At 41.9% G+C, this 27,415-nt stretch overlaps 1 protein-coding gene across 1 annotated transcript in view; it reads right to left on the bottom strand.

Annotated features, from left to right (window-relative positions):
- SLC22A23 (solute carrier family 22 member 23) overlaps nucleotides 1-27,415 on the bottom strand; it is a 269,943-nt gene that overhangs the window by 4,278 nt on the left and 238,250 nt on the right. The window contains exons 7-9 of the mRNA XM_027840467.1: nucleotides 19,600-19,826; nucleotides 17,217-17,249; nucleotides 15,720-15,843 (exon numbers count right to left, since the gene is read on the bottom strand). Coding sequence (XP_027696268.1) covers nucleotides 15,720-15,843; nucleotides 17,217-17,249; nucleotides 19,600-19,826 — 384 coding nt within the window. The remainder of the gene's footprint in view (nucleotides 1-15,719; nucleotides 15,844-17,216; nucleotides 17,250-19,599; nucleotides 19,827-27,415) is intronic.

The following is a 27,415-nucleotide window of genomic DNA, read 5'->3' as shown; positions in this document are numbered from 1 at the left end:
CCCTCTTATAAGCTAGTCTTTATTAGGCACCTACTGTATGCATAGGACTATGTTGATACTGGGAGGGATCTTATACAGCTTAGATAAGACATGATCTCTGCCCTCAAGGAAACTTTTTACAGTCTAGTAAGGGGATATGATAATGACACAATCATAATACAAAATAACGTGATTAGTCAGAGGTATATGCAAAGTGCTTTCTGTGGGGATGGGGGATATTATTCCCAAGAAGAGGAGATCAGGGAAGGCTTGCATGGAAGAGATGGCATTTGAAATGGATTTTTAAGAAACAGAAGCACTAAGCCCAGGAGGAAAATAAGTGAATTGAGGCTCACTAAGGGTGACTTTCCCACAGGCACAGCACTACTGAGTATCAGAGGCAGAATTTGAACTCAGGTCTCCTGACACTAAATCCAACACTCTAGTCACTCCATCGTGTCCCAGGGACTGAATATGAGGATTCAAGACGAAGACAAGGTCACATCAGGGAAAGAAGAAAGGGGGAGAGAAAGCATAGGTCCATGGGGAGGGAAAGGGGAGTTCCCATGACTCCTTGCATGGACATTCATATGCCATAGAAATCAATATCACAGAAAAAACAAACAAACAAACAAACACGAGTCCAAATTTTACATATGTCTTTGCAACAGCTTTGTAAGTCCAGGGCAGGCGCAAGGGAGAAGAGTGCAAGGCCAGGAATAGATTTGGGGATGAGGAGACGGGGTAGTTGTCATTACTAGCCTGGATGGGTAGAGAGGTGGATGGGACCTGAGAAGCAGGCAGTAATAACAGCAAGATGGAAGGGAGCCTCCCATGTTGTTAAAAGATTATTTTTAGAAGTTCAAGATGTACTTCTTCAAGTGGGCCGGCAAAGTGATACTCTTTGTCTGTAAGGCACAGTTGGATAATATTCAATGCAAAGGGGTGTGTGTAACCATTATTAAAATGGAAAAAGCGTTAATGTGAGTTGTAAGTATAAGGTGGAAATTATTGAGAGTTAGTAGGAAAACCATTTATTTGTAGTAATTATCATGAAATCCCTGTTGTTGCAGTATGTGCAGATAGGGAGCACTTACATAGGAAAAGCTGCTCCAATTTTCACTTAACTCGTCTCTCTATACCCTTCCCCATCGCCCCCCCCCCCCCCCCCCCCATATACAGTGTAGACAGAAGCCCATGGAATGTGGTAGGCTGCAGTGCAGAAAATCCATATAGGATACAGGGGCTGGTGTATAGGAGTCTGTGTCCCAGGGATAATTTTTACAAAGCAAGGCTTTGTGCAAAAGTTAAAAAGGAAAAACCAAAAATTTTTTGGGGGGGAATTATTTTCTTAGAGGGACATTTTGCTACAATAAAAACTTAAAGTCCTATATCACTATTATAAAACTAGGTACCCCTCCAGCCCAAGCCTTCTGACTAAATTCCACAAGCTATTTCTATGTGTGCTGTTCTCCTGGGTAAGTAATTTAATCTCTATCAGGCTTCACTTTCCTTATCTGAAAAACAAGAGGATTGAACGTGATGAGTTCTAAGGTTCTCTTCTGGCTCTATGATCCTATGTTACCTACCTTGTGGCAGGTAAGGTCATTTGGTTAATTAAATGAATGGGCAGATTAAATCTGGAAGCTCAAAATTAAATTCTGACTAATTCAATGGATAAACAACACTCCCACCTAAAACAGACACTTCTGATAGATATGGCTACTTCCATAAGCTCAGGATATGATGCCTCTGTGACGTACCACATGCCTGAAAAAACAGATTCATCATCTGTGAGGCCCCTGATGATAATAATAATAATAGTAAATAAATAAAACTAGCATTTATCTAGAGCTTAACACCTTAATACACGTTATCTCATTTTGTCCTTGTAACAACCCAGGAAGGTAAGTGCTATTATTATCCCCATTTTGCAGAGGAAATTGATACAGACAGAAGTTAGGATCTTGACCAGAGTCACACTGTTGACTAAGTGTCTTGAGAAGATTAAGACTGATCCTGTATCATTTTCTTATTGATCCTATTTATAAATAACTGCTCTGGTCCTGTAACTTAAGTCAGTTCTTTTTCTCTGAACTTAGTTGGGAGTTCAGCTGGCCTATAATGGATTAAATTTTAAAAATCCAGCTCTTCTCACCTCAAGGAATTTTGTTACCCTTGGGGAATGTGTATGAAAGAAAGGGAATTGGGCGTGATATCTTTACTCCACCCAGCTATCTTTCAAGGATGTCCAAAAGTCTGGGCTGCTATCTCATACCTGCATTCAGACAATGAGTCTCATGAGAGAAGAAGGGGGATCATTGCTAGCTCCCATGACTAACTTCCAATCAATTATGTTGTTTCCTGCACCTCAGCTCTATAACCAATCACGTTGCCCTCAATCTCACGATGTCATCTACCCTGTTCATTGTTCTCTCCTTCCCAAAACCTATAAAAGGGGAACTGTCCTTTTGCTTGGGGTTTTTGGCATTAAAGAAGGTAATCCACTGACCCATTTATTGGCAGGCAGCATGCCCCTGTTAATAAATATTATCTTGCTTGGAGATCTGCCTCAGTTTACCCTTTTGTTAATATCTCAAACTCGACATTCTGAGGCTGGATTTGAACTTAGGTCTTCCTGAGTCTAGGCCAAGAGCTCTGTCTACCATGCCAGCTAGCTGCCTCTTATAAAACCTCAATTTAGGCCTCTTCTTGGAGAGGAAGAGAAATAAACTTTGGCCTCTCTGTGGACAAGCAGAGGCAAGCAGAGTGACTGACTCCACATTTCTTAAGGCACATGATGCCCAAATGTGCTTTAATCTGCAGAAATATATAGGACACAGACAGTCCCGAGACATATGCACATATTGCAGTCTGATCACCAACCTGTGTTGAAGGAAATGAAATCTGTTTAACTTTGTGCTTGGAGCAGGATTATTCCCAGCAGAAAACTTATCTAAATGGAGCACCCACTTGGCAAGAGGAAAAAGAGAAACACGATTCTAGAGAAGGGACTTTTTCCGCTTGAAGCTACTCTTAACTGGGCAGATGGGTGGCACAGTGAATAGAGCGCAGGGTCTGGAATCGGGAAGACTCACTTTCGTGAGTTCAAATCTGGCCTCAGACATTTACTAGCTGTGTGGCCCTGGGCAAGTCACTTAATTTTGTTTGCCTCAGTTTCCTCATCTGTAGAATGAGGTGCAGAAGGAAATGGCAAACCACTCCAGTATCTTTGCCAAGAAAACTCCAAATGGGGTCATGATGAGTCAAACACACTGAACAACAATTTTAACTGGTCTCTTAGTTTAAGACACAAACCCACTTAGGTCTTCCAGACTCTGTGGTTGTTTTTTTCTCCCAAATGTCATGCTGCCTTTCTTTGTTTCCACTAGTAAACACACACACACAAAAAGCATAGAAAAGAACCTAAGGGGTTATAATATAATACAACAAACACTTATTAAGTATTGAGAGGGAGCTTTGTTCCACAAGGGACCACAGAAGGAAATGCTGGTCTTAAGCCAGAAGTAGTGGTAGCAGAAATAGAAGATAGTTGAGTGGATCCCTGGAATCTTTGGAAGAGTCTGATGAGACCTCAAAATGTGCTAACACAATCAGGGAGTCTCCTCCCTTTCCCCACACTCCATTCGCTCTTTTCCCAAGCCCAGGAGCTGTAGCTAGGGGAGTCCGTGCTCCCTGGGGTAGGTATGGACAAAGGCGTTTCTGGTGTCTGAGTGTTGAATGCATTTCCTCAAAGCAACCTCATGAGGCATATTGGGGGTGGGCTCGGTTCTACCTCTGCCATCTCAGTTAAGTAAGTTAAATAGACTTTTTTTTGGGACTGGCTTCCAGTCATCATGGATAACAACAACATTTCTATGGACACATGCATTCACGGTTGCAAATGATCAACTTAAAACTGAACTTTTGTAACAATAACCCTTTTGTAAGCTGGGGATAGGGCATGCATGGTCTGTACTTCAATAGAAACTTTCTGCATTTCTCCACATTGACGCTAGAGGGCAGGCTTAGCCCACATTTGAGTGGCACCAGTTCCGCCTCTGGGAAAAATGATCCAGCCTTATACACAGCCTCAGAAGGTGCAGAAGCTACTAAGAGGGGTTTCCCCTAGACGTTTATTTATTACCTTTAAAACAAAAAATGTCCTGTTATGCCGATTGTCTGTCGGATGCCATTTTGCTATTTGCCAACATCATAGGACTTTTTCTGAACACTTCAACTTCAACAGATGCTTGACATCATGTTGGGGAGCGCCTGCATTGAGTGAGCTCCTCTGTGCCTTAGCAGATGACTGTCTTCACGTGTCACTGTGCTCCAGACACCTCATCTCCCGGTGGCCAACCTTCTGAGCTGCTCCTATGTTCACCAGATTCCTACTCTGATGTCGTGCTCCAGTGGAGCTTTGGAGAATCCCAGGGTCACCCCAACTCCATGCCCAGGCAGTGGAGTTGGGATTTTCCTTCTAAATACATTATGTTAAGGTTATTGGACTAGGGAATGTCTTTAGGGTGTTTAAACAAAGAATCCTGGAAATTGTTCCTCTAGGAAAAACATAAATCCCACAGCTACCACCTTTAGTTACTCTCAACACCATTTTCTCAGGAACTCATCTTCATTTTTTGTGAACTGACTGATAGTGAGGGATGACCTTTGCAGTCAGACGCATTTTGCCGATCAGTCATGTCTGACTCTTTGTGACCCTGTGGACTAAGCTGTCCGTAGGGTTTTCTTAGCAAAGATAATGGAATGGTTTGTCATTTCATTTTCCAGTAGATTAAGACTAACAGAGGTTAAGTGATTTGCCTAGGGTCACACAGTAAGTGTCTGAGGACAAATTTAAACTCAGATCTTCTTGAAGTCAGTGCTTTATCCACTGAACCAACTAGATGCCTCTTAGGCAAACAGGTAAGATGACTTGCCCAAGGTCATACAGCTAGTAAGTTTCTGAGGTCAGATTTGAACTCAGGAAGATGAGTCTTCCTAATTCCAGGCCCACTATTCTATCCACTGAGCCACCTAGCTGCCTCTTATACCCATTTTACAGATAAGGAAATAAACAGAAGGACCAAAACAACTTAAGTGGGACTCCAACCCTGAATTACATTGATGATCTCTGGCACTTAGTCATACATTGCCTTGTACTGTTAATTAACATTTTATGTGTATGTCTTGCCTTCTCAAGGAGACTGTAAATTCCTGGCAGATAGGGGTTGTGACTTTTAATTTCTTTTGTGTACCATGCCATACCTAGCTCTGTGTTATATGCATAAATAAACACCCAACAGCCTATTGACGATTGACAAAGCTTGTTCCTCACATGCCAAGTTTCTCCATCACTGAGTTCTTAACTCAGGAATTCCCAACTGCATGGACCCCTAGAGAATACAAGAAGCTTGTCAAGAGAATACAGGCAATATCTGGTAAATAACTATATTATCCTAATGAAATAAAGTTAACAACATTTTTGCTGGAAAAATCTTGGAAAAAAATCTCTAGGCATCTAGGGGGCGAGTGGATAGAACACAAGACAGGGAGTCAAGAAGACCTGAGTTTAAATCTAACAGCAGACAGCAACTGGTGTGACCCTGGGCAAGTCATTTAACCCATCAGCCTCAGTTTCCTCATCTGTAAAATGGGGATAATAGCAGCACCTACCTCCCAGATCAGGATGACATATGTAAAGTCACTTGCAAACATTAAAGTGCTATATAAGTGTTAGCTATTATTACTACTGGGCAGGTAGGTGGCACAGTAGACAGAGTGCTGGGTCTGGAGTCAGGAAGACTCACCTTCATGAGTTCAAATCCAGCCTCAGACACTTACTAGCTGTGTGACCCTGGGCAAGTCATTTAACTGTGTTTGCCTCAGTGCCTGATGTAAAAATGAGCTGGAAAAGGAAATGAGAAACCACTCCCATATTTTTGCCAAGAAAACCCCAAATTGGATCACTTAGAGTAAAAAGTCTGAGAGTCAGGACCCTGTGATTCTCAGGACCTGAGATGTTCCTGGCTTGTCTGAGCAAATCATTCACTCCCCCAGCTGAATCAATCAAAATATCAGGTGAGCATCTTCCAAATAATACTACTTTACATTTGCACAGAGGACTATGAAAGTACTTTCAATCTAACAACTTAAGTCAGAAGACCCGATTTATTCACTCAATCACTGCATGACCCTGAGAAATTCATACTTCCTCATCTTTCAAGTGGGGCTAATAATTCTTGTCTTATGGGTTTTTTCAAGGTTCAAATGATAAAATGTTTGCAAAGCATTTTGAAATTGTCAAAGGATATATAAATGTATGGGCAGCTAGGTGGTAGAGTGGATAGAGTCCTAGGCCTGGAGTTAGAAAGACCTGAATTCAAATCTGGCCTCCCACACTTATTGGCTGTGTGACTGTGGGCAAATCACTGAACCCTTTCTGTCTCAGTTTCCTCATCTGTAAAAATGAGCTGGAGAAGGAAATGGCAAACCACTCCAGTATCTTTGACAAGAAAACCCCAAATGGGGTCCTGAAGGGTCAGAAATGACTGAAAAATGACTAAACAACAACATATAAGTCTAAGCAATGATTATTATAATGGTTGGGCAAATGATTATTATCCTTATCTTAGAGATGATGAGACTGAGGGTCAGAGAAGTTATGTAACTAGACTAAAGTTAAATAGCTAGTAAGTATAAGGACTGGGACCTAGACCTTCTGATTCCTTTTCTCAGTATTTCTTTAGGTTATTCCACAGCTGTGCTCAACAGCATAAAAACACTCGGGAAAATAAGCAAAGTAGAAAACACTAAATCTCCTGTGCCCCCTATTGAATTGGAAAGAGGATAAATTCTAGAGTTTACCGTGAATGTGCATATAAAATAATAATGAGTTTATAACTCAGTTGTGTATGTGACACATAGACACATATAACTAGAGATCAACTTTGTGACAATATGTCATAAAATATAGGTATAAAAGTGCTAAAGGGAAGGAGAGATGAATGGGTGGAGTTATTGGGGTTGTATGGAATTATTTCCTGGAGGAGGGGAGTTTTGAGCTAGGTCTAGAAGAGGTGGGAGAAAGGAATAAAGTGATCTTGGCCATAGGTGGGAATTAGCAATCCAGGTACAAAGGCTTCAAAAGAGATATGCAAGAATTCAACTCTGAACCTGAAAAGGGCCACTGAGTTATTCTCACCGACAGCTTCATGCCTTTTTACACTTCCCATCAGATCAGAGAATCACAGGGCTAGAGGTCAGTTAGTCTAACCCCATTATTCTATGGATGAAGAAACTGAGGCCCAGAGAAGCCCACAGTGACAGAGCCAAGACTAGAACTCAGATTTCATAGTTTCTGATTTAGTGTTCACTCTATGATACCACATATAGCCTCTTTTTTTGTTCCCCACCCCACCACAGGAGGGGAAAAAGACAGAAAAAAATTATCCTGATGGATTATAATAGCAGCTGATGAAACAGGAGCTGGGGAGTGGAGGAGGTTGGACTTTATTGTAGCAAAAGACACTGAGAAGATTAAGGGTCTAGGAGGGCCTCCTAGAGCTTTCCTATCTAAATCAAAGGAACAGTATAGTTTCAGTCAGATATAGTCCCACTACCCAGCCCTAGGTCAGGCCCCTTGAAACACTCTTGGAAACTGTGAGCTTTACTATTTATTTGCCACCCACTATAGGTAACAACCTTCTGCCTCTTGCTTCTCTCTGTTTCTCCGTATTGACCAAACATCAGACACACACGAGGCTATCCACAATCTCCACTTCCCATTCTTTTGTCCCTCTCCTCAACTGTGCTGTACTCATGTCCCACTTACCCTTTCAACTGTGCCCTCTGGAATTCCTGTTATATAGTGAACAGGTTTAGAACAAGGTTCCAGACCTTGTTCTCTCTTACTACTTCCATCTATTAGCCCTCATTGAGACCCAACTTCCTTTTCATGACATCGCATCTCCAGTCACGCTCTCCAGCACTGGCTCGATCTTCTCTCACATCCTCTGACATAATGGTCCTAGAATAGGAGCCAGAGAAATCCCCACTGCCACTTCCAGATTTTCCCTTTACCACATCACTCACCAACCTCTCCTCTCCTCCACTCAGTCAAAATTTTCCCCATTCCAAATCATAGTGGTAGTTGTATACTGGTAGCCCCAAAGTCATTCTTCCTCCTTTCTCAAGTTCAGAGCCATCTTCCTCTTTTCTCCAACTACTGTACTTTTGCTAAGGGACTTCAACACTCACACTTAGGTTTCCCTAACTTTCCAATTCTTCAGCCTCCTTAAATCCCATGACCTGTTCCTTCACCTCAACCACATATAGGGATAGTCGTACACTGAGCCTATTACTGACTTCTTTAATTAGAAACTCTAACATTCTTCTGACTGTAACCTCTATTCCACCTTTCCCTGTGACTCACCTCTCCTAAACCTATTATATGCCCTCATCCAGCCCTCCAGTCCCTCCATTCCACAGTACTTTTTTAGTCTACTAGCTCTGCTTTTACTTAATTTTCTTCTCCTTCTAATCTTGACCCTGTAGTTAGCCATTTCAACTCTATGTTGTCCTCTGCTTTGAAATCTTTCACCCTCCCTATCCTATCACTGCTTATCCCTTGTCAAATGTCAGCCTTGGATTATACCCACCATCTGTTTCCTCTGCTTCAACTCAGGGGCTGATGATGAATGGAGAGATTCTTGCTGATTCTGCTCCCTTTCTTCTGACTCATTCCTTAACCCTTTGCAATCTGGCTTCCAACCTCATCATTCAACTGAAACTGTTCTCTCCAAAGTTAACAACAATCTTTTAATGGCCAATTATGATCTCCTACAACTGTGCTGGCTGGGGACATTATGAATTCATGTTATCTAACTTCAATTGGACTCTCACTTCAGTAAGGCAATCCTTTTATTTCTTCATAAGTTCACTTCCCACAGAACCTATTCAAAACATAGGTTCAAACGTATTCCTCAAGCTCCCTTCCCTTCCTACTGTCCTGTACTTCCGTCCTCTCTCAGCTGAGGATCTCTTACTTTACTAAGAAAATGATGCTATTTGATGTTCCTTCTCCCCAGTCTCATCTCAGAAGCATCCCCCAGCATCTCCTCCCTTTCCCCAGTCTCTGACAATGATATGACCCTTCCCCTTGCTACAGCCAAGTCCCTATACATTGATTTGATTCCATTTGATCCTATTCCTTCCCTCTTATCCAATGCAATCTCAACCATTCCCTCTCTCTTGAATCTTTAACCTGTCCCTATGTACCAGTTCCTTCCCTATTGGCTTTAGACAGGTTCAAATCTCCCCTGTTCTTAAAACAAACAAAAAACACCCTACTATCCCCTCAAGCTATAAGCTACTATCCTGTATCTCTCTATAATGTCTACCACTCTCTTCTTACTCACTTCTCAACCCTTTGTAATATGGGTTCAAACCTCTTCCCTCAACTGAAACTATTCTCTCCAAAGTTACCAACGATTTCATAATGGACAGATCTGATGATCTTTTCTTGGTCCTCATCCTTTTTCAACTATCTGCTTCATTTGACATTTTTGGCCATCTTTTCCTCCTAGATATCTTCTCCTCTCTGGGTCTTTGTGATACTTCTCCCTCTTGGCTCTCCTCTTACCTGTCTGACCACTCTTTTTCAGTCTCCTCTCTTGGCTCACCATCTTCATTATGCCCCTTAATTGTGGGTATTACCCCAAGTTCTGTTCTAGCCTTTCTCTTCTCTACTTTCTGTTATTCTCCCTTATCTCTTTCTTGCTAACCTCATCAACTCCTTTGGATTTAATCCTATCACGTCTATGCAAATAATACACAGATATAATTATCTAGCCCTAGACTCTCCCCTGAGCTTCAGTCCCATTGGGTTTTCCAATTGGACATTCTAAACTGTCTTGGAGACATCTCAAACTCAAGATATGAAAAAAGTGAACTCATTATCTTTCTCCTCAAACTCTCCTGTTTTCCAGACTTCTTTATTTCTGTTTAAGGTACCACCATCCTTCCAAACTCCCTGGTACATAAACTTGCATTATCCTCAACTCCTCCTTCTCCCTTACTCCATGTACCCCTGTCTATTGTCATTTCTCCTCCACCACTCTCTTATCCAGCCCCTTCTTTCTATTTACCTATTTACCATTTTTTTTAAGGCAATTGGGGTTAAGTGACTTGCTCGGGTCACACAGCTACTAAGTGTCAAGTGTTTGGTTTGAGGCCGGATTTGAACTCAGGTCCTCCTGACTTTGGGGCTGGTGCTCTATCCACTGTGCCACCAAGCTGCGCCCCTACCCTTACCATTTTAATTCAGGGCCATCATTCCTTGCCTCGATGATTACAACAGCATTCTAATTGGTCTAATTGCCATAAGTCTCTTCCCACTCCCATTCTCACTTCCTATTAGAAATGTGGCTGCCAAAGTGATTTTCCTAAACTCAGACTGACTCATGCCCACTTCTTAACTCAGTCAACTACAATGGCTCCATATTGCCTCTAGTAAAAAATATAAATGCCTTCGTTTAGCTATTAAAGACCTTTTTACAACTTGGCATCAACCTTTCTTTCCAGCTTCACTGTGCTCTAAAATCCAGCCAAATTGGTCTTCGCTTCTTGCATTTGTCTCCCTGACTTTCATAGGTAGTCTTCTATGTCCAAAATGCCCTCCTTCCTCACCTCTGCCTCATAGCATCTCTCTCTTCCTTCAAGATGCAGTTCAAACATCACCTTCTACAATGGAGTTTTTCATGATTTCCTCCCCCCAGGTGCTAGTGCCCTCCCCAGACTACCCTGAATTAAACTACTTTGTATTTATTTGTGTTTATTCTTTATATGTTTCTGTATGTACTTGTTTCCTCATTAGAATGTAAGTCTTTAAAAAATTTATTTATTTATTTTATTTTTAATTTATGGAATAAAGCATTTCCATAACACTGTATAATAAAAAAGATGATTGTACATGAAACTGAAAATCTTTTATGTACAACTTGCTACTCCTTTTAAATATATAATAAAGTTATGTAAATTTCTCCCCCCTTAGATATAGCTACCATTAGACACAAATTATATATATGTGTGTGTGTGTGTATATATATATGTATATATTTATATAAAATCAGAATGTAAGATCTTTGAAAGAAGAGATTGTTTTATCCTTTGTCTTTGTATCCCCAGCACCTGACAATACTTGGCACATAATAAATGATAATCCTTACTCACTGACTGAATAACTGGTGCCTCCTGGAATTCACTAGTTCTGAGACAGTGGGTTGGTGTTTCAAATGTAGTCCTACAAATAAATTCTGAGCAGCCCAATGGAACCCGCTTATTCCAAAATGCTAAAGTGAATCTGGACCGAGGCTAAGAGTCTGGGTAGTGGTTCTCTGTAACAAAATCTTCAAAACTTCAAAGCTTTTACTTTACACTAGTGAGTCTTGACCATTCACTAAGAGGAAATGCTACTAACCTCTTATATTTCCAAACACATAAGAATTACAGCAGAATGACTGAATGCTAGATGGGTTTTCTGTAGCAATTACTTATTAGCTATAACATCTTAATTATTGGAACTATTCATTGTTTGGAAGGAAAAATGTAAAACCATCCCACTCTGCTATCACTATGGCAAAGGGTTGATCTTGAGTACAGAATCCTCTCTCCTCCTAGACAAATCACCCTCATCTGGCCACCTCTGCCTCAGGCTGATTTGTGTGAGAGAGACTTAAGGAGTGAGTAAATGGCAAGGCCAGGGTGGGAAGGAGAATGTTTCACTCACAACGTGCCCTAGTGGAGTCCTAAACGGGTGACCAGAGACTTCCAAGCTATACCTCTGCCATTATCTCTCCCTGAAACTGTCCTCAGTGCCTGGGGCCTCCTCTTCCTGGAGAATCCAACTATACCCACAGCCTTCTCAACCTGAAATATCCCTCTGTGAGGCCTGCCCCCCTCTCATTGACAAGTTCCTCCTGGGGCCTCTATTTTGTGGAAGTGTTCAAGATGGCCTTCATTCCCCTCCTGGCTTTGTTCCTGGCCTCTGGACTTCAAAACTATGCCTCCATGCTAAGGACCTTCTATTCCTTCCCTCATCCCCCATCAGCTTCTTTTTGTGTGTCCTCTTCCATATTAGAATGTAAGCTCTTTAAGTCTTTAAGGACTGATTTTCTTTTTGCTTATGTTTATATTGAAGGCACACAGAGTAAGTACTCCTTCCTTCCTTTCTTCTTTCCTTCCTTCCTTTCTTCTTTCCCTTGAAATTCTTCTGCCATGATCAGGGGAAAGTCTTTATTTAACATTCTAGTAGAATGTAAGCTCCTTGAGAGCAGAAACTGTTTTGTACCCTCAGAGCCCAGCACATAGTAGGCACTTAATGTTTGGTAAATTGACTTGCTTTAGTCAGTTGCAGTTGAGCAGAAATGTAATGTAGGGTTAAAACTTTGAGGTCCTCATTTTGGCAAATCACATTTTGTGAGTTTATGCACTAATGTAATTGCTCTTGTGAGAAGGAGCAAGAGGGAAACAATGTCTCCTCTGGTTTAGCTTCCTAAGTATAGAACTATAACAACAGATAATAAGATCAACCAACTTACAGTCCCAAAGTAAAATGAGAGAATCATTAAAGGAATACAATGTAACAAGGTAAAAAAGGTGAGAAGTTGCCTGTTTGAAACCTACCAAGATCATACCTTGACATGTTCCCCACTGATGACATAGTTCTTGAAACATTCCTCATTAGAACATGACAAGTGTTGGAGGAGAAAAACCCCAACCAGATTTGATTTGTCATTGCAGTCATGAAATAAAAAACCTTCATTGGTTCAGTCTGGCCTGCTCAGGATGGTCTGAGCAAAATGAATTATTTTGTGCTTAACTGCTTTTTCTTTAAGTATTTAATTTTAAAATACTTAAAAAAAAAAACCCAACAGATACCAAATAGCCTTCAGGCTTAGAATGTATTGTAAAAATTCCAAGAGAATGAATCAAAATGAGGTCATCTGAAAATGCTGTTGTCAGCATGACTATCTGAAAACTTGCAGGAAAAAGACACAAACTTAAAAAAAAATCACTTAGCCCCAGAGGATGAATTAATTGTTCCATACATAGCCTGCCCTGGACTGTTGTGGTCTGTTTGTATTTCGGTGTGGGAAAATCAGGCAAACTGGGCATTTTAGCCAGAACTTAATGATAACTTCAGTTCATAATTTATGCCCAAAATATCAGCGTCATGTAGAAAAGTATTATACTTGAAGTCAAGAAATCTCGGTTTTACTGATGCCAGATACAAAAGCTTGTATACTGAGGCAGCCATTCCCTGCCTAAGAAAAGAGAGTCAGTATGGAATAGTAGAGAGAACCCTATACTAAGAGTCATGAGATCTGGTCCTGGCTCTGTCACTAGAGTTAGCTATGTGACTTTGGAAAAGTTACTTAAACTCTCCTAGCCTCAACTTCCTCATCTGTAAAATAGGGATACTAATAAGAGGACTATCATGAGGAAAGTGCTTTGTGAACTTCAAGGTATGTATTATTTTTATACTAATGGAATTGTTACATGAAGATCAGTGTCATAGATCCATTCAAAATAAAAATAATAATAATAATAACTAACAGTTATGTAGCGCTTACTTATGTGCCAGGCACTATGCTAAATGCTTTATAAATTTTATCTCATTAGATCCTTAATAAAAACCCTGAGAGGTAGGTGTTCTTATTTATTCCCATTTTTCAGATGAAGAAGCAGAGGCAAATAGAGGTGACATGACTCAACTAATGAAACACAGTGTCTGAGGCTGGATTTGAACTCAAGTCTTCCTGAATCTAGGCCTATTGCTCTACCTACTCTGTTACCTAATTTTAGTCAGAGCTAGGATAGAACTTAGAGATCATGTTAGTTTAGTGCCTTCATTTTATAGGTGAGAAAAGTCCTAGGGAGAGGAAAGGACTTGTCCATACTGTTACACATCAAGGCAAGGCCTGAGTTGGTACCAGAATCCTCTCCCTTATTTCCTATATGAGGGGTTCTTACCTTGGGGGTCTGTGAACTTGTTTTTTTTTTTAAATTTTCATTATGAATCAAGAAAGTGCTTGCATAAGTCACAAACAGTAATTACATGGGGCATTATTACATCCTTTGCAATTGTGATTTTGCTCTGTTAGGTATTCAAGGTATAATCTTTTATCACCCTGTGATGAAATAATTCAATAACTTCAAATGTTTGTTGGGCTTACCTATATCCATTCCTCAATCTTGCCACTAGAAACAATTACATAATCAATGTGAAAGATACAATCTTAATAAAGGAAAACAAATCAGGGATCTGGCCTGGACCTGTGATTTCATTGGTATGGGGAACTCCCAGATGAAGAAACCCTTTCTACTAAGTTAGAGCATTGCTCTCCTTGCAATGTATTAGTCTTGGAGAATTTCCTAGGTCAGTGGTTTCCAAAGGGGGCTGTGGCTTGACAGCAAGGAATGTGTGATCACACAATTAAGAGGGGAAAAGAATGGTTGCTTCCCATCCTCCCTATTTAGCTAATCCTGGGACTTGTTTTTAATGTAATCATGCCAACCTTTTACCCATTACAGGTCAATGCTCCCCTATTCTATCCCCTCTTACCTCTTTGAAAGTTCTCAGTTTTTCCCATTTTGATATAACCTAACCCCTTCCCAGGACAATTGCAGCTGGGCAGGGACCATTGGGAAAATCTGCCTGCGTGCCCCCGTGGCATGCCCATCAAGAATTTTTTTTAATTGATAGGTAGTGTAAGACCAAAAACATTTGGCAACCACTGGCCAAGGGCATTGAGGGTAATACAACCAGCATGTGTAGAGATGAAACTTAAACCCAGGTATTTCTTCCCGGTTCCGAGGTTGATTCTCTTCCCGCTATTGATCCCCATCCCATCCCTAAACAAACAAATTAATAGCCAAACACAAACTAATGGTTCTAGATAGGGAGCCAGACTGTTCTATTGAGGCCTTTTGGGACAGTCGGGGAAATCATAGGGTCGTTCGGAGCTGTTGAGTGGGAAGGGATCTGAGAGGTCATCTAGGCCAACCTTTTCATTTGACAGACATAGAAACTGAGGCCCAGGAAGGTTAAGTGACATTAATACAGTACCTAGCACACACCAAGCACTTAATAAATGTTTACTGAATTGAATTGAACGTTCAGGGTCATACAGGTAGTAAGCATAAGAAGCAGCATCCGAACCTAGGTCCTCTGATTTCAGAGCTGTTTTTAAGGCTATCTGGTTTCATTAGAAGGTTGTTACTAAATGACCCAATTAATTCTCTTCCTCTCCCAAGCAAAGCCTTCTCCGTCTCCCTTGTCCTAAATGACACAACACCCTGTCCTCCTCCAGTTACCACACTCTCTCTCAAGTGCCAGACTTGTCTCTGTTCTTGTTTTCAGGGTCAAAGTCTCAATCTCAGACAAGCAAATAATGAAGCAGACGAGGCCATTACAGTATGCCGCGCCCAGGGAAATGAACTCAGGCTAGAGTCACAGTGACTGAGGGAGGACCAGAGACGACTCAAAGAACAAGCTGCAGAAAACAGGTGAGGGCGGCTCTGAGTCCCAGAGACAGGTCTGCTACTAGCCCGCAATAAACCCATGCAGAACTGAATCCAGATGCAAACCATTACCTGAAGGGGGGAGAGGGCATTGGGGTCTCCAGGGCACAGGGAGGCAGGGTGGCATCTCAGATGGACTTTTTTTGATGGCTTACCTTATTACTGTTGGGGTGATCTCTGCACAGAAGAAAACGCTGAGGCTTCCCACCGCGTGTGAGGCAAACATACCCACAATGGAAAACGTGGTGGAGAATTTCTCTCTGACTTTTTCACTCATTCCTGAAGAACAGAGGAAGTGAGAAGAGGCAGGGAGGGAAGAGAGAGAAGTGAAGATAGGGAACCAAAGTGGGGTGTGGAGGGAGCAGGAAGTGAGGGAGGGGAGAAAAGATAAGGAAAAAAGGCAGGGGTGGTAGTAGAGTAGAGAAAGATCCTTCTAAATTATGACCTTTCCCACTCTATTAAAGAAACATAGGGTAGTTTCCTACAAAACCCAATAAAAACCTCAAGAAATTATGAGATCAGATGCCTCTGAGAGGTAGGTTTCATCACCCCTTCGGATAGGTAACTAAGCTTCCTTTGTGTGTCAAAAAATGTGAATACTCACAGGGCTGTGGCAAATGACAGGAGCCTCTCCTAATAACTCTTATTAAAAACATAATTATAATAGTGGTTGAGGTGTTATGGTGATTTTATGATGGGACAGTGACTTCCCTTAAAATTTTTTGCACTCGATTTTTTTTTTCATCCAGAGAGGATGGCCTCTGAACCCCAGAAATCTCTTTTCCTTTTTGGTCACTGGCTTGGATAGTCTAACACAAGAGCATCTCAATCCTTGTGATTAAAGAAAATGAAAATTCGAGTTCTCCTAATATGATACAGAAATTCTGTTTCTCCAAATGTGACCCAGAAGGATGTATGGTTCTGGGAGAGAAATGCTGAAATATGCTGAGCATCTTGGAAGTTTAAGGCAGATGAGCTTGAGTGTTTTAACCAGAAGGCAATCTCATAACAAATGTTGGATCCAGCTAAATACACCTCCATGCTTCTGGGGTTCATGTGCTAAGGAACTCTTGGTATTGCTAGAAGGTGAGGCTCAGAATTTGCAACTTACATGAAAATGGTAAAGAACTCCCAGAGGCATCCAGTTCGAATGGGTAGGGTCAGGGATATCTAACCAGCAGCAGGGGATTCAATGCAGTTGTACTGCATCACTGATCCTAACAAGCTGGGGCAGGCACTAGCAATTTGCCTAGGCAACATAGTTGGCAAGGCCTCCAAAGCCTTCTATGGTGTTAGCACTTCCCAGGTCTCTCTGCCCATAAGACAAAAGGCACTCACACTCATTCCATAAGGCTGGGGTTGACAATCATTGCAAAGGGAAGAGGCGAAGGGACACATGCTAAGCTGGACAAATTAAGAATAATAAACAGCTATTTCTGGTGAAAGGAAGGATAGCAGGAAGGTGTAGAAGAATGCAAAGAGTATTTCCCAACCTGTGGCAACCTTCATCTGCAATACTTGGGTGGGTGGGTGGGGGGAAATCAAGTGTATAAAAGATCAATGAATTTTATGAGTCTTGAGAAAAGTGCCCAGTTGTACATAGCAGAAAGATGAGATAATGTAGGTGCATGGCACAAGGAGGTAAAGCTTACCTGAGCCTGGATGCTGGCTGTATTTTCCAATCACTGGATCCAAGAAAATAAATGTACCACAGTAAAAGATGAAGTTAAACAAGAAAAAGAGGGAAAGAAAGTAAGCATATTAGTGATGGGGTCATTGCCTATTTCCATGCAATTTATTTACAGATGCACTTCATTTCCTATCCGAGTCACTGCTGTGTTGGAAGAAGATCTCTTCAGAGTCTGTGTGACACACAGCATGAGCGTCTTGCCAGCCCACATCAGAGCCAGAGGCCAGAATCACAATGAGATGCTGAGAATGAATGCACAGCGATAACTACTTGGGAGGCACTGAGAATTAGTACTTGGACTATACAAAGATCTCTTTGTTGGGCAAGTAAGGACAGAAAAAAAGAAAAAAAATCCAATGGTTTCCAACCCATTGCTTTAGGAGTTTGGAGAGAAAAATGAGCCCTCCAGAACAATTATCCCAGAAGGTCTGAGCCTCAAACCAAGAAGTGAGCTCTACAGCACATAAAATTATTCAGAAACTGTTCCTGGCCTGTGTTCAGGAGAAGCACCAAGTACTTTGAGGACTGAAGCAGCCAGACAGCATTTTTTGTGAGCTCATTACTTATGCAATAGCATGTCATTTGACAAAGCTTCTGGGACAGTCTAAACCTCAGTCCAGAATGGAAAGTCTGTGACGCTTTCTAAGGCAATCTCCCATCCCCCCAAGGTCTCTGGCTCACTGCCTTTCTTGGTAGAACTCTTTCCCAAATCTCCCAATGAACTTAGAATACTTCCTTCATTCCCTGGCCCAGGTGATCGCCCATTTGGGAAAAGAGAAGGAGACGAGCTGCTCCATCACAGAGAATTAATTCTTTATTCCTTTTTGTTTCTGAGGCATAGTTTTAAAAAACAAACAAACAAAAAACCACTCTATCTCTTAGCCCAACAGGGAATGTCTGAGTAAGCTAAGTTAAACAAAACACTCCTGATGTTTGAAATGAGATATTTTGTAAAACTTTCCAAGGGCACCAAATATCCTCTATGCAAGAAAGCCCAGGGACAGATGTCGGACAAAGATTTCAGTCCTTTGTGTTTGTTTTTTCATGTAGGTCTTGAGGATGAAAGTAAAACTCAAACCACTGGTGGGTTTCCTTTTTCTTATCTTTAGTACGATGCTGTGGAAAGGACTCTGTATTCTGTTGAATGGAGTGTTCACCTCAGTTTTGTCATTAGATCAAGGCATGACCTTGGACAAGCTGAGCCATCTCCCTGGGCCTCAGTTTCTTCATCTGTAAAATGAGGGGAGTGGTACTAGAGGGCCTCTGGGGTCCCTCCCAGCTCTGACATTCTGTGGTTCTATACCCTACAGCTAAACAGTTAAGATTGCAAAATCCCAACAGTCCCTTTTGGTTTTCCTTGTGTCCACAGGGAAAATACAACAGCAACTGCCCCATAGTGAACTGAACTCTAGCCTCAGGGTATCTGGTTCTTTAGGTACAAAGACAGGTCAGCAGCTCCATTCATTCATCCATCCCTTTCTCTGGGTCCACCAAAGGTGCAGCCAACCAATCATGATATTTCTACACGTGAGTAAGAGAGGGGCCTTTGTCCTCTTGGACCCTGTTTTTATAATAACAAGACTAGATGCCTTCCCCACCTCTGTGTGCAATTCTTTCTAATTTTCTGAGAAATTCCACAGACCCAAAAAGCAGAATTAGGAAGCATTTGTTAGAAATCAAGTCAGACCTCTCATGTAAAGAGTCGACTGAAAAAATGGAAATGTTCTGACCTCCTTCCCCCCTGCCCACCTAATTTTGTCTGCCAGAACATACGATCTGTTCTTCCTCATAAGGTAGCAATGTGCTTACTTATTATAAGCCGGCCCCAGGAGGACTCGGAGCCTCTCCCATCTCACTTAATAACAGTGCAGACAGAAAGGCCTTAGGAAGGCTTTGGTAACTTTTTCCTCTTTGCTAATCCACGGAGTAGAAAAAAGAGCCCAATAAAATCAGTTACCATAAATGTTCTTAATTAAAGCTTTTTTTTTCTCCACTGCCCCAACCCAACAAAGCATTTTTTCTCGAGCTGCTGAATTTGGAATAACAGCCTCTGTGCTCTGAACGCTTTTCTCTTCCCAAGGCCCTGCCACAGTCCTGGGCAAAATGTATGCAAAGAGCCCTCTAAATGCGAGCTGCTATTTATTTTATGGGGCTCCTCTTCTTGGTGGCATTGCTGACTGTCTGCCACACCTGCCCCCTCCACCCCAGGTCCTTAACGGCATGGGTAGATAGGAGTTGAGCTGATTCCGCCTTTGGAAGGTGCAAAGATGGGATGGAGGGCCTCTGAGCTTGAGCCCAGCCTCCAATCCCCAGACTCCTTCCCCAGCCCCATGTCCCCCACTTACGGTTGAGGAGGCCAAGCTGCAGAAGGGAGGCCAGGGCTGTGAGGATCATGAAGAGAAGCAGCCCGCCCCTGCGGCCCAGGAACCTGACCACCAGACACATGGCCAGGCAGGAAGCCAAGGCTATGCCCGCTGTGGTGTAGTAGTCGGCGTAGAAGTTCGTGAGCAGGGGTAACTCATGGCCCATCATGCTCCTAGCAAAGCAGTGGTGTATCCCAAACCCGGTCAGCCTAGGCAAGACATACATAAAAGGAAAGCGGCAGGTCAGGGAGCCAGCAATGTGCGGTGGCAGGAGGACTGACGCAAGGGGAGGGACGCCTCTAAATCAGGACCCTGACCGCCGGGTAGGCAGACCTGCAGAAAAGCCACTCATGGCAATCGTGGGGCTACAGACAGTCACTGATCTCAGTTTCTGTTTTCTGCCTATTTTAGAAGGAGGGGAGACAAAGTAAGCAGCGCAGAAATAACACAAGAGTGAGATCTGAGACCTGAAACCTGGTTTTGGCTCTATGTCTTACTAGATTTATGACCCTGGGCAAAGGAGCTCCAATACCTGAGCCTCAGTTTCTTTATCTGTTGGATGAAATTATTTTAAAGCTTCCTTCCAGGTTTTAAAATCCTTTGATTCCACCTGCAAAGTGAGGCCTTCTGGTCGTCTTAGGAATCAAATCAAATGAAACACACAAATAACACTGGATTCTTGCTGTTCCTTGAACAAGAAATGTCGTCCCCCAGCTGTGAGCATTTTCACTGGCTGTTGCCCATGCCTGGAATACTGCTGGCTTCTCTGGCCTCCTCCAAGTATCAGCTAAAATTCCACCTTCAACAGAAAGCCTTTTCTGATCCTTGTTAATTCTAGTGACTTCCCTCTGGATTATTTCCATTTTATCCTGTATATAACTTGTTTGTATGTAGTTGTTTGAATGTTATCTTAGAGCCTTTCCTTGGTTCTCTGGTGCTCAGCACAGTGCTTGGCACATAGCAGGTAGTTAATAAATGTTTACTGACCAACTGAAATAAAGCCCCCTTCCCCAATTCACCACTGCTCTATATTTCAGTTTCCCTTAGTGCCTGAAGTAAGGGAGATGACGTGGGATATCTTTTAATGACTTTTCAGAAGGACCTGAAATAATCCCACTATCTCTTTTAAAGTGATGGGCTTCTGGGGCAGCTAGGTGGTGCAGTGGATAGAGCACTGGCCCTGGAATCAGGAGGACCTGAGTTCAAATTCGGCCTCAGACACATAATACTTCCTAGCTATGTGACCCTGGGCAAGTCACTTAACCCCAATTGCTTCACTTTAAAAAAAAAAAAAGTGATGGGCTTCTGAGGACCGAGCCTAAGCATAAAACCTCTGCTTTATTTCTTCAACTGCTATCATTCATGAACAGTCACTTGGATGTTGAGGTGAATACATTGATATGCCCTGCTAAGGAGGACATCTTGTTTTGAGAGAACTCCACAGTGCTTTACTGATCATGATCCATTAAAAGGCCCTCTTCAAGAACAGACACTATTTTATTTTTATCCTTGAATTCCTACCACTTTGCAGTATGTGCCATACAGAAAGTACTTAATAAATGCTTTTTTATTGATTGAAATTATTTGGAACTTCTCTATGAGGGAGGGGAACAATATGGTGGCATTAGAGCTGTCACTAAGAATTCAGGTACCTGAGGGAAATTGGGGTGGGGTGGTGGTAGATGGAGAACCCTTATATATCCCGGGGCCAGCACCCATTGTCCTTGCTACTGATCCTATGGTTCTCCTATCCTATCCAGGTCAGATGGTGTATAGGTAGGGTGTTCTAAATGGGTATAGTTCCAGTGGTAGGTGAAGAGGAGAGGAGTGTGATAAAGTCATGAGAAAGGAGGGAACCTAGACAGGGTAAGGTGGAGGGCATGCTGCTTACTTCCCAAGGTAGCTCCCTGTTGATTCCATGCTCTCCAGTCACGGACAGGAAGCATGCTCTCCCCTAAGCTGGTGCTAAGTCTCTCTTGGTCTGTGATAGCTTGGCAGTAGCATTAGGACACTCCAGTTTTAGAAACAAGAACCCCAGAGGAATGATGCATTTTGCCTATGGTCAGATTGGCTGGGGTCAGGATGGAGTTAACAACCAAAGCTAGGGCTGTATGTGTGTAAGAGCTAGAAGAAATATGGAATGATAACAGTATCAAAATGGTATCCTAACCATCAGGGCAGCAGAACTGTAGAATGCCCCTCCTCCCCCTACCTGCAAACAGTCAACGACGCTCACTGACTGAAACAAAGCCATCAATTTCTTGGGGAATAAACTTGACTAATTTAAATTCTAAAATGCCCCTGGAGGAGGAAAATGATGTATGGTACACACTATTTTCCCTGACTGCTTCAAACATCAAACCTAAGGCTGTTTTAGACAGTCTAGTAAAAATTGTGGTGTCATGGATAAAGAGCTGGCTTTGTGTCAGGAAGACGGGTTTAAATATTACCTTTCCTGACACATACTAGCTCTGTGACCTGAGCCTTGGGCCTAAAGTCAAGACCCAATTTCAAATCTGGCTTCAGACGCTTACTAGCTATGTGACCCTGGGCAAATCACTTATCTTCTGCCTGTTTCCTCAGCTATAAAATGAGGATAATAATAGCACCTACATTGCAGAGTTCTTGTGAGGATCAGTGAGATAATATTATAATGCATTTAGCATGACGCCTGTCATATAGTAAACACTTAATAAATGCTTGCCTTTTCTTTCTTTCTCTCTCTTTCTTTCCTTTCTCTTTCTTTCTTTCTTTCTTTCTTTCTTTCTTTCTTTCTTTCTTTCTTTTTCTTTCCTTCCTTCCTTCCTTCCTAACTATCAAGTGATTCAGTAAATCCTTTAAGACAGAAGTTCTTAATTTTTTTTGTGTGTTAGCTAGGTGGTATAGTGAGGCAGCTAGGTGATAAAGTAGATGACCCGAGTTCAAATCCAGCCTTAGACCCTTACTACCTGTGTGACCCTAGGCAAGTCACTTAAACTTCTGTTTGCCTTAGTTTCCTGAACTGTTAAATGGGTATAATAATAGCACCTACCTCCTAGGGTTGTTATGAGGATCAAATGAGATTAATATTTGTAAAGCAATTAGCACAGTGACAGGCACATAGTAGGTGCTTAGTAAATGCTTGTTTTCTCCCTTTCCTTCCTTCATGGATTCTTTTGGCATCTGGTAAAGCTTATGAATTCCTCAGAATAGTGTTTTTAAATATATAAAATACATAGTATTACATAGGAAACCAGTTATATACAGTTATATGAAAATATTTATAGAATAAGTTCATGACATCACTCTCTCCGCTAACCACTCTAGGTTCTTACATTGCAGAGCAGGTGCTGAACTTTATTGGTATAGAGTATTTTCTCACCAGGAGTTCTATGTACCATGAAATCACAATGTGCAGTCCAAAAACAGTCAAAATAACAGAGTAGTCCAATGATCCTTTTAAGAATCTGTGAAATGTCATCTATTTTTATCTTTGGGCACTCTCCTGTTTGATCTTTCCAACTTGGAGATCACCCTGTACATACCCTTTGCCTTGTATTTCAACAGCCTCTGAACATGCAGACCTGACCTAGACCTCCTGATTCTCCCAGGCTCAGACTCCATGTCTTTGGACCCTGGTGCTTTGGGTCAGTTCCCAAACTGAAGCTTCTGTTTGTTCTGAGCCCTCAGGGGGAAAAGGGACATGGGAAATCAGTCCAAAGGGTCAGTGCTGCTGAGTTTCCTGACTTGCTCAGTATATATTACCAGGTTACCGTGGACAAGAACATTGGATTCAGAGTCAGAGGTCCCTGGTCCACATATTGGCTCTGCGCCTTGCTCTCTGTGGGATCTCATCACTTCATGCTTCTGGGCTTCAGCTTGTGGTCTGTAAAATGAGGGGCTTGGACTAGATGACCTCCAAGGTCCTTTCATTGCTAAATCTAACCCATGGCTCAGTTCTGTGTGGTTATCACGACAGTGGCATTTTTAATTGATCACTTTCTTAGCCCAAGGGGAATGGTGCTGTATTTATAAGGGCTTAATAGAATTAAAATGCCTGCCTGGTGATTCGAAAGGCGAGAGAGTGATGTCACTCTCTGTAGTGGTTACAGCTGACTAGGCAACTGAAATAAAAAAGGTTTTATGTACAAAGTGTCAGCTGAGAGAACTGATCAATCACCAAAGGTTTACTGAACTCCTACTATGTGGTGGGCACTAGGGATGGAAATACAAGGTGTGAAATACTTCTTGCTTATAAAGAGCTTCAACTCTAACAACAGAAACAACGAGGATGTGTGCAGAATTAACATAAACTGAATAAATACAAGGTGGTTTGAGAGGAAGGGTACAAAGTTGCAGGGGGGAATCAGGAAAGTCTTTGTATAGATGGTGGTGCTTGAGCTGGTCTTGAAGGAAGAAAAGGACATTATGAATGGAAAGGGAAGTGAGGAGTGGAATCCAGGCATGGAGATGGGCCAGCGTAAAGGACCAGAGATGGGAGGTTGAATGTCTGATGTGTGAGACAGAGAGAAGGCCAGTATGGCCAGATCTCAGAGCAGGAAGGGAAAATAACATACAATGAAACCAGAAAAACTGATTGGGGCCAGGCTACAAAGTGCTTTAAAAGCTAAATGGAGGGGCAGCTAGGTGGATAGAGCACCAGCCCTGGATTCAGGAGGACCTGAGTTCAAATCCAGCCTCAGACACCTAACACTTACTAGCTGTGTGACCCTGGGCAAGTCACTTAATCCCATTGCCTAGCCAAAAAAATAAAAATAAAAATAAAAGCTAAATGGAGGAGTTTTTGTTTGATTCTAGAGGCAACAGGGAGACCCACGCTTTAGGGTCATGCTCAAATGTGAATCTCTGAAGTGAAACACTGCAGGACTTCCACCAGCCTCCATCAGAAGACCTAGGTTCTGGCTCCAGGTCTTTCAAAAAATTACTTGTGTGACCCTGGGTAAAACAACTACCTCTCTGGTTAGATGACATACTTTCTAAGGTCTATTCCAGCTCTGACATTAGCTAACATTAATGTAGTATTTTTTGAAGCACTGTATGTGTTCTTCCATTTAATCCTCATGATAACCCTGTGAGGTAGGTGCAGGTGAGGAAACTGAGGCTGAAAGAGGTTAAATGACTTGCCCAGAGCCACACAGCTGGTATCTAAGGAAGGAATTGAACTCAGGTATTCTTTCTTCCCTCTCTTAATTGGAGTTTCAGACCCACCAGAGGAGAACTGGCTAAAACTAACTCTTCTATCAATTCTTTTTTTTTTAATTAGATTTTTTTTATTTCATCCTAGAAAAGGAAACTCTCTTTAGAGGTTAAGTGACTTGCCTAGGGTCACACAGCCAGGGTGTTCCAGAAGCAGGACTTGAACCTCCATTTCCCTGGAGGCCAGTTTTCTATTTATTAATTTCTTCCTCTCATCAATTCTTACTTCCTACCTGTGTGTCTTGTCACTTTAACTTTCTAGGTCTCAGTTCCATATCTGTTACCAGGGGCTTAGACTAGAATGACCTTGAAGGTCCCTTCCTGATCTAAATCTATGAAACTATGGTTCTTAGCAGCATGTGGTATTACTACAGTTGTGTTTTTAATAGATGGTTTTCTTAGGCCTGGGGGCAATGGTACTATATTTATTCTATGTCAACGAATCAATATTGGAGAAGCCAGTAGTAAAATAGGCAGACACCACATGATGTTCTAATTCTTAACCCCTTCCTTGCCCCTGTGGGAACAAGTCACACAGGGATTCTTTCTCTACATTATGATTTAAACTCTACAAGGAGATGTATGCCTGGTCTTTGCAGACAAATGTCTACTCTCAGAAATAACATGAATAAATATACAGCCATGGGTTCCCAAAGAACTCTGGGTCTCTATAAAGATGAAAACACTGGGTCTCTGAGAGTGCTGTATGCAGAATCTTTGCTAGGTCTCTGAAAGCCCATCCATCCATTCATCCATCCATCCAGCTCTCAGCATCCATCCTATAGTTACAAGCTGCATTTTCTCATTATCTCCCTCGGGTGTTACAGGGAAATCAAAAAAGCTTTTCTTCAGACCTTGAGAATGGATCAAAGTCAGCAGCTTGGTTGCCTAGCATTTTCCTGTAGTCCTGCTCACAAGCAGCTGACACTCTAAAGGGGAAAAACAACTATGTACCAATGAGCTACATAAAGGATACATTGTAAATATTCAATAGAGGGAAGGCATTAGAATTAAAAGGGAATGGGGAAGGCTTCCTGTAGAAGTGGGGATTTTAGCTGGGACTTGAAGGAAGCCAGCGAAGAAAGGAGAGGAGAATGAGGAGGAAGAGCATAGGGGACAGCCAGAGAAAATGGCGGGAGCTGAGAAATGGAGTATTTTATGTAAAGATCAGCCAGGAGGCCAGTGTTACTGGATCTCAGAGCATTTGGGGGAGTGTAAGGTGTAAGAACACTGGAAAGGTAGGGAGTGGCCTGAAGGTGACTGCAAGCCACTGGAGGTCACTTAGTAGGAGGGTGACGAGGTCAGACCTGCACTTTAGGAAGATCACTTGGACAGCTGAGTGGAAGATGGATTAGAGGATCTCCCCTCCTTTCTCCCAGTACCACTCTGGCCAAATGAATTTTTCCATTTAGGAAATATTAATTAGGTCATATATGGGTCAACTATTTAAAGAGTTTAGTGCTCTAGCTATTGACTAGGTTTAGGTAAGAATCCTCAATCCTTCTTCCCCTAAAGCTTAAAATAACAACTCACATTTACATAGTGTTTTCAAATTTACAAAGCAGATCATTCCACCTCCTCCCTCCTCCCTCCTCACTCTTACCCCCACCCCCAACCTTGTGAGATAGGGAACTATTATTTTAATTTTACAGATGAGGAAACTTGCATCACATAGCAAAGAAGGGTCAGAGCCTGGATTTGAAACCAGATGTCCTGACTCAATGGCCAGTCCTCTTTCCACTAAACTGCCTAGTTTAGGGAGATCAGAGGGAAAATATTCCTGACCTCTTTGAAACCTGGGAGTTTTACTGGCCCTAGAATTGCCATAAAGCTGATGTGATTGGCTTTTCCCACCAGAGTTTTAATAATCTGTTAACTTTACATATCACTTGTGTAAAGTTTCTCATCTCTGCAATCTCAATGTTGAAAAAAAACAATTTGTTGCCCTCATCAGCCTAGCTACCAAATATAGTATTTAGCATATGAGGGACTGCTTTGGGTGGGTACAGTACTCCCACCTGAACTGAAAGTCAGAAGACCTGGGTTTCTATGGTTAGCTCTGTCATATCACTATGTGATAAGAGACAGGTCACTAATTTCTCCAGGCCTTAGTTTCTTATCTGCAAAATTAGACGATTGGTTGGATAAGATTAGTGTTTCTCAAGCTATGTTTTTTTGAAACCTGATATTTTGAGCTCTGGGCATAGTGGCTTTTTGAGAATTTTATTTCTTCCTCAAAAAATTAAATATGAGATTATCTATGTGTCATAAATATAATTATGAGCAACAACTTGGGAGGGGTATGGATAGGCTTAATTTCCCTCTATTTTTTATCCAAAATTTCCAACTCCCCTTTACCCTGGGGTCCATATCCTTAGACCTCCCAGATCTGCACTTAGGGGCTCTGTCAACATATTGTAAACCACAAAATGTTCTATGGCCAATTGGTCTGAGGAGGTTGTATTGGATCATCTGTAATGCTTATTTCAACTCTAACATTGAACTTTCACCTTAAAACCATAGAGAAACCCAATAGAATACATTTAAGGCATGAACAGAGTGTTTCCTGATAATAGCCAAGGGAAAGGTAGTGTTATTTAGC

Source organism: Vombatus ursinus, unplaced genomic scaffold, assembly GCF_900497805.2.
Source record: "Vombatus ursinus unplaced genomic scaffold, bare-nosed wombat genome assembly UNPS02000577.1, whole genome shotgun sequence".
NCBI classification, from domain to species: Eukaryota; Metazoa; Chordata; class Mammalia; order Diprotodontia; family Vombatidae; genus Vombatus; species Vombatus ursinus.
This window is presented reverse-complemented; position numbering and strand designations above follow the sequence as displayed.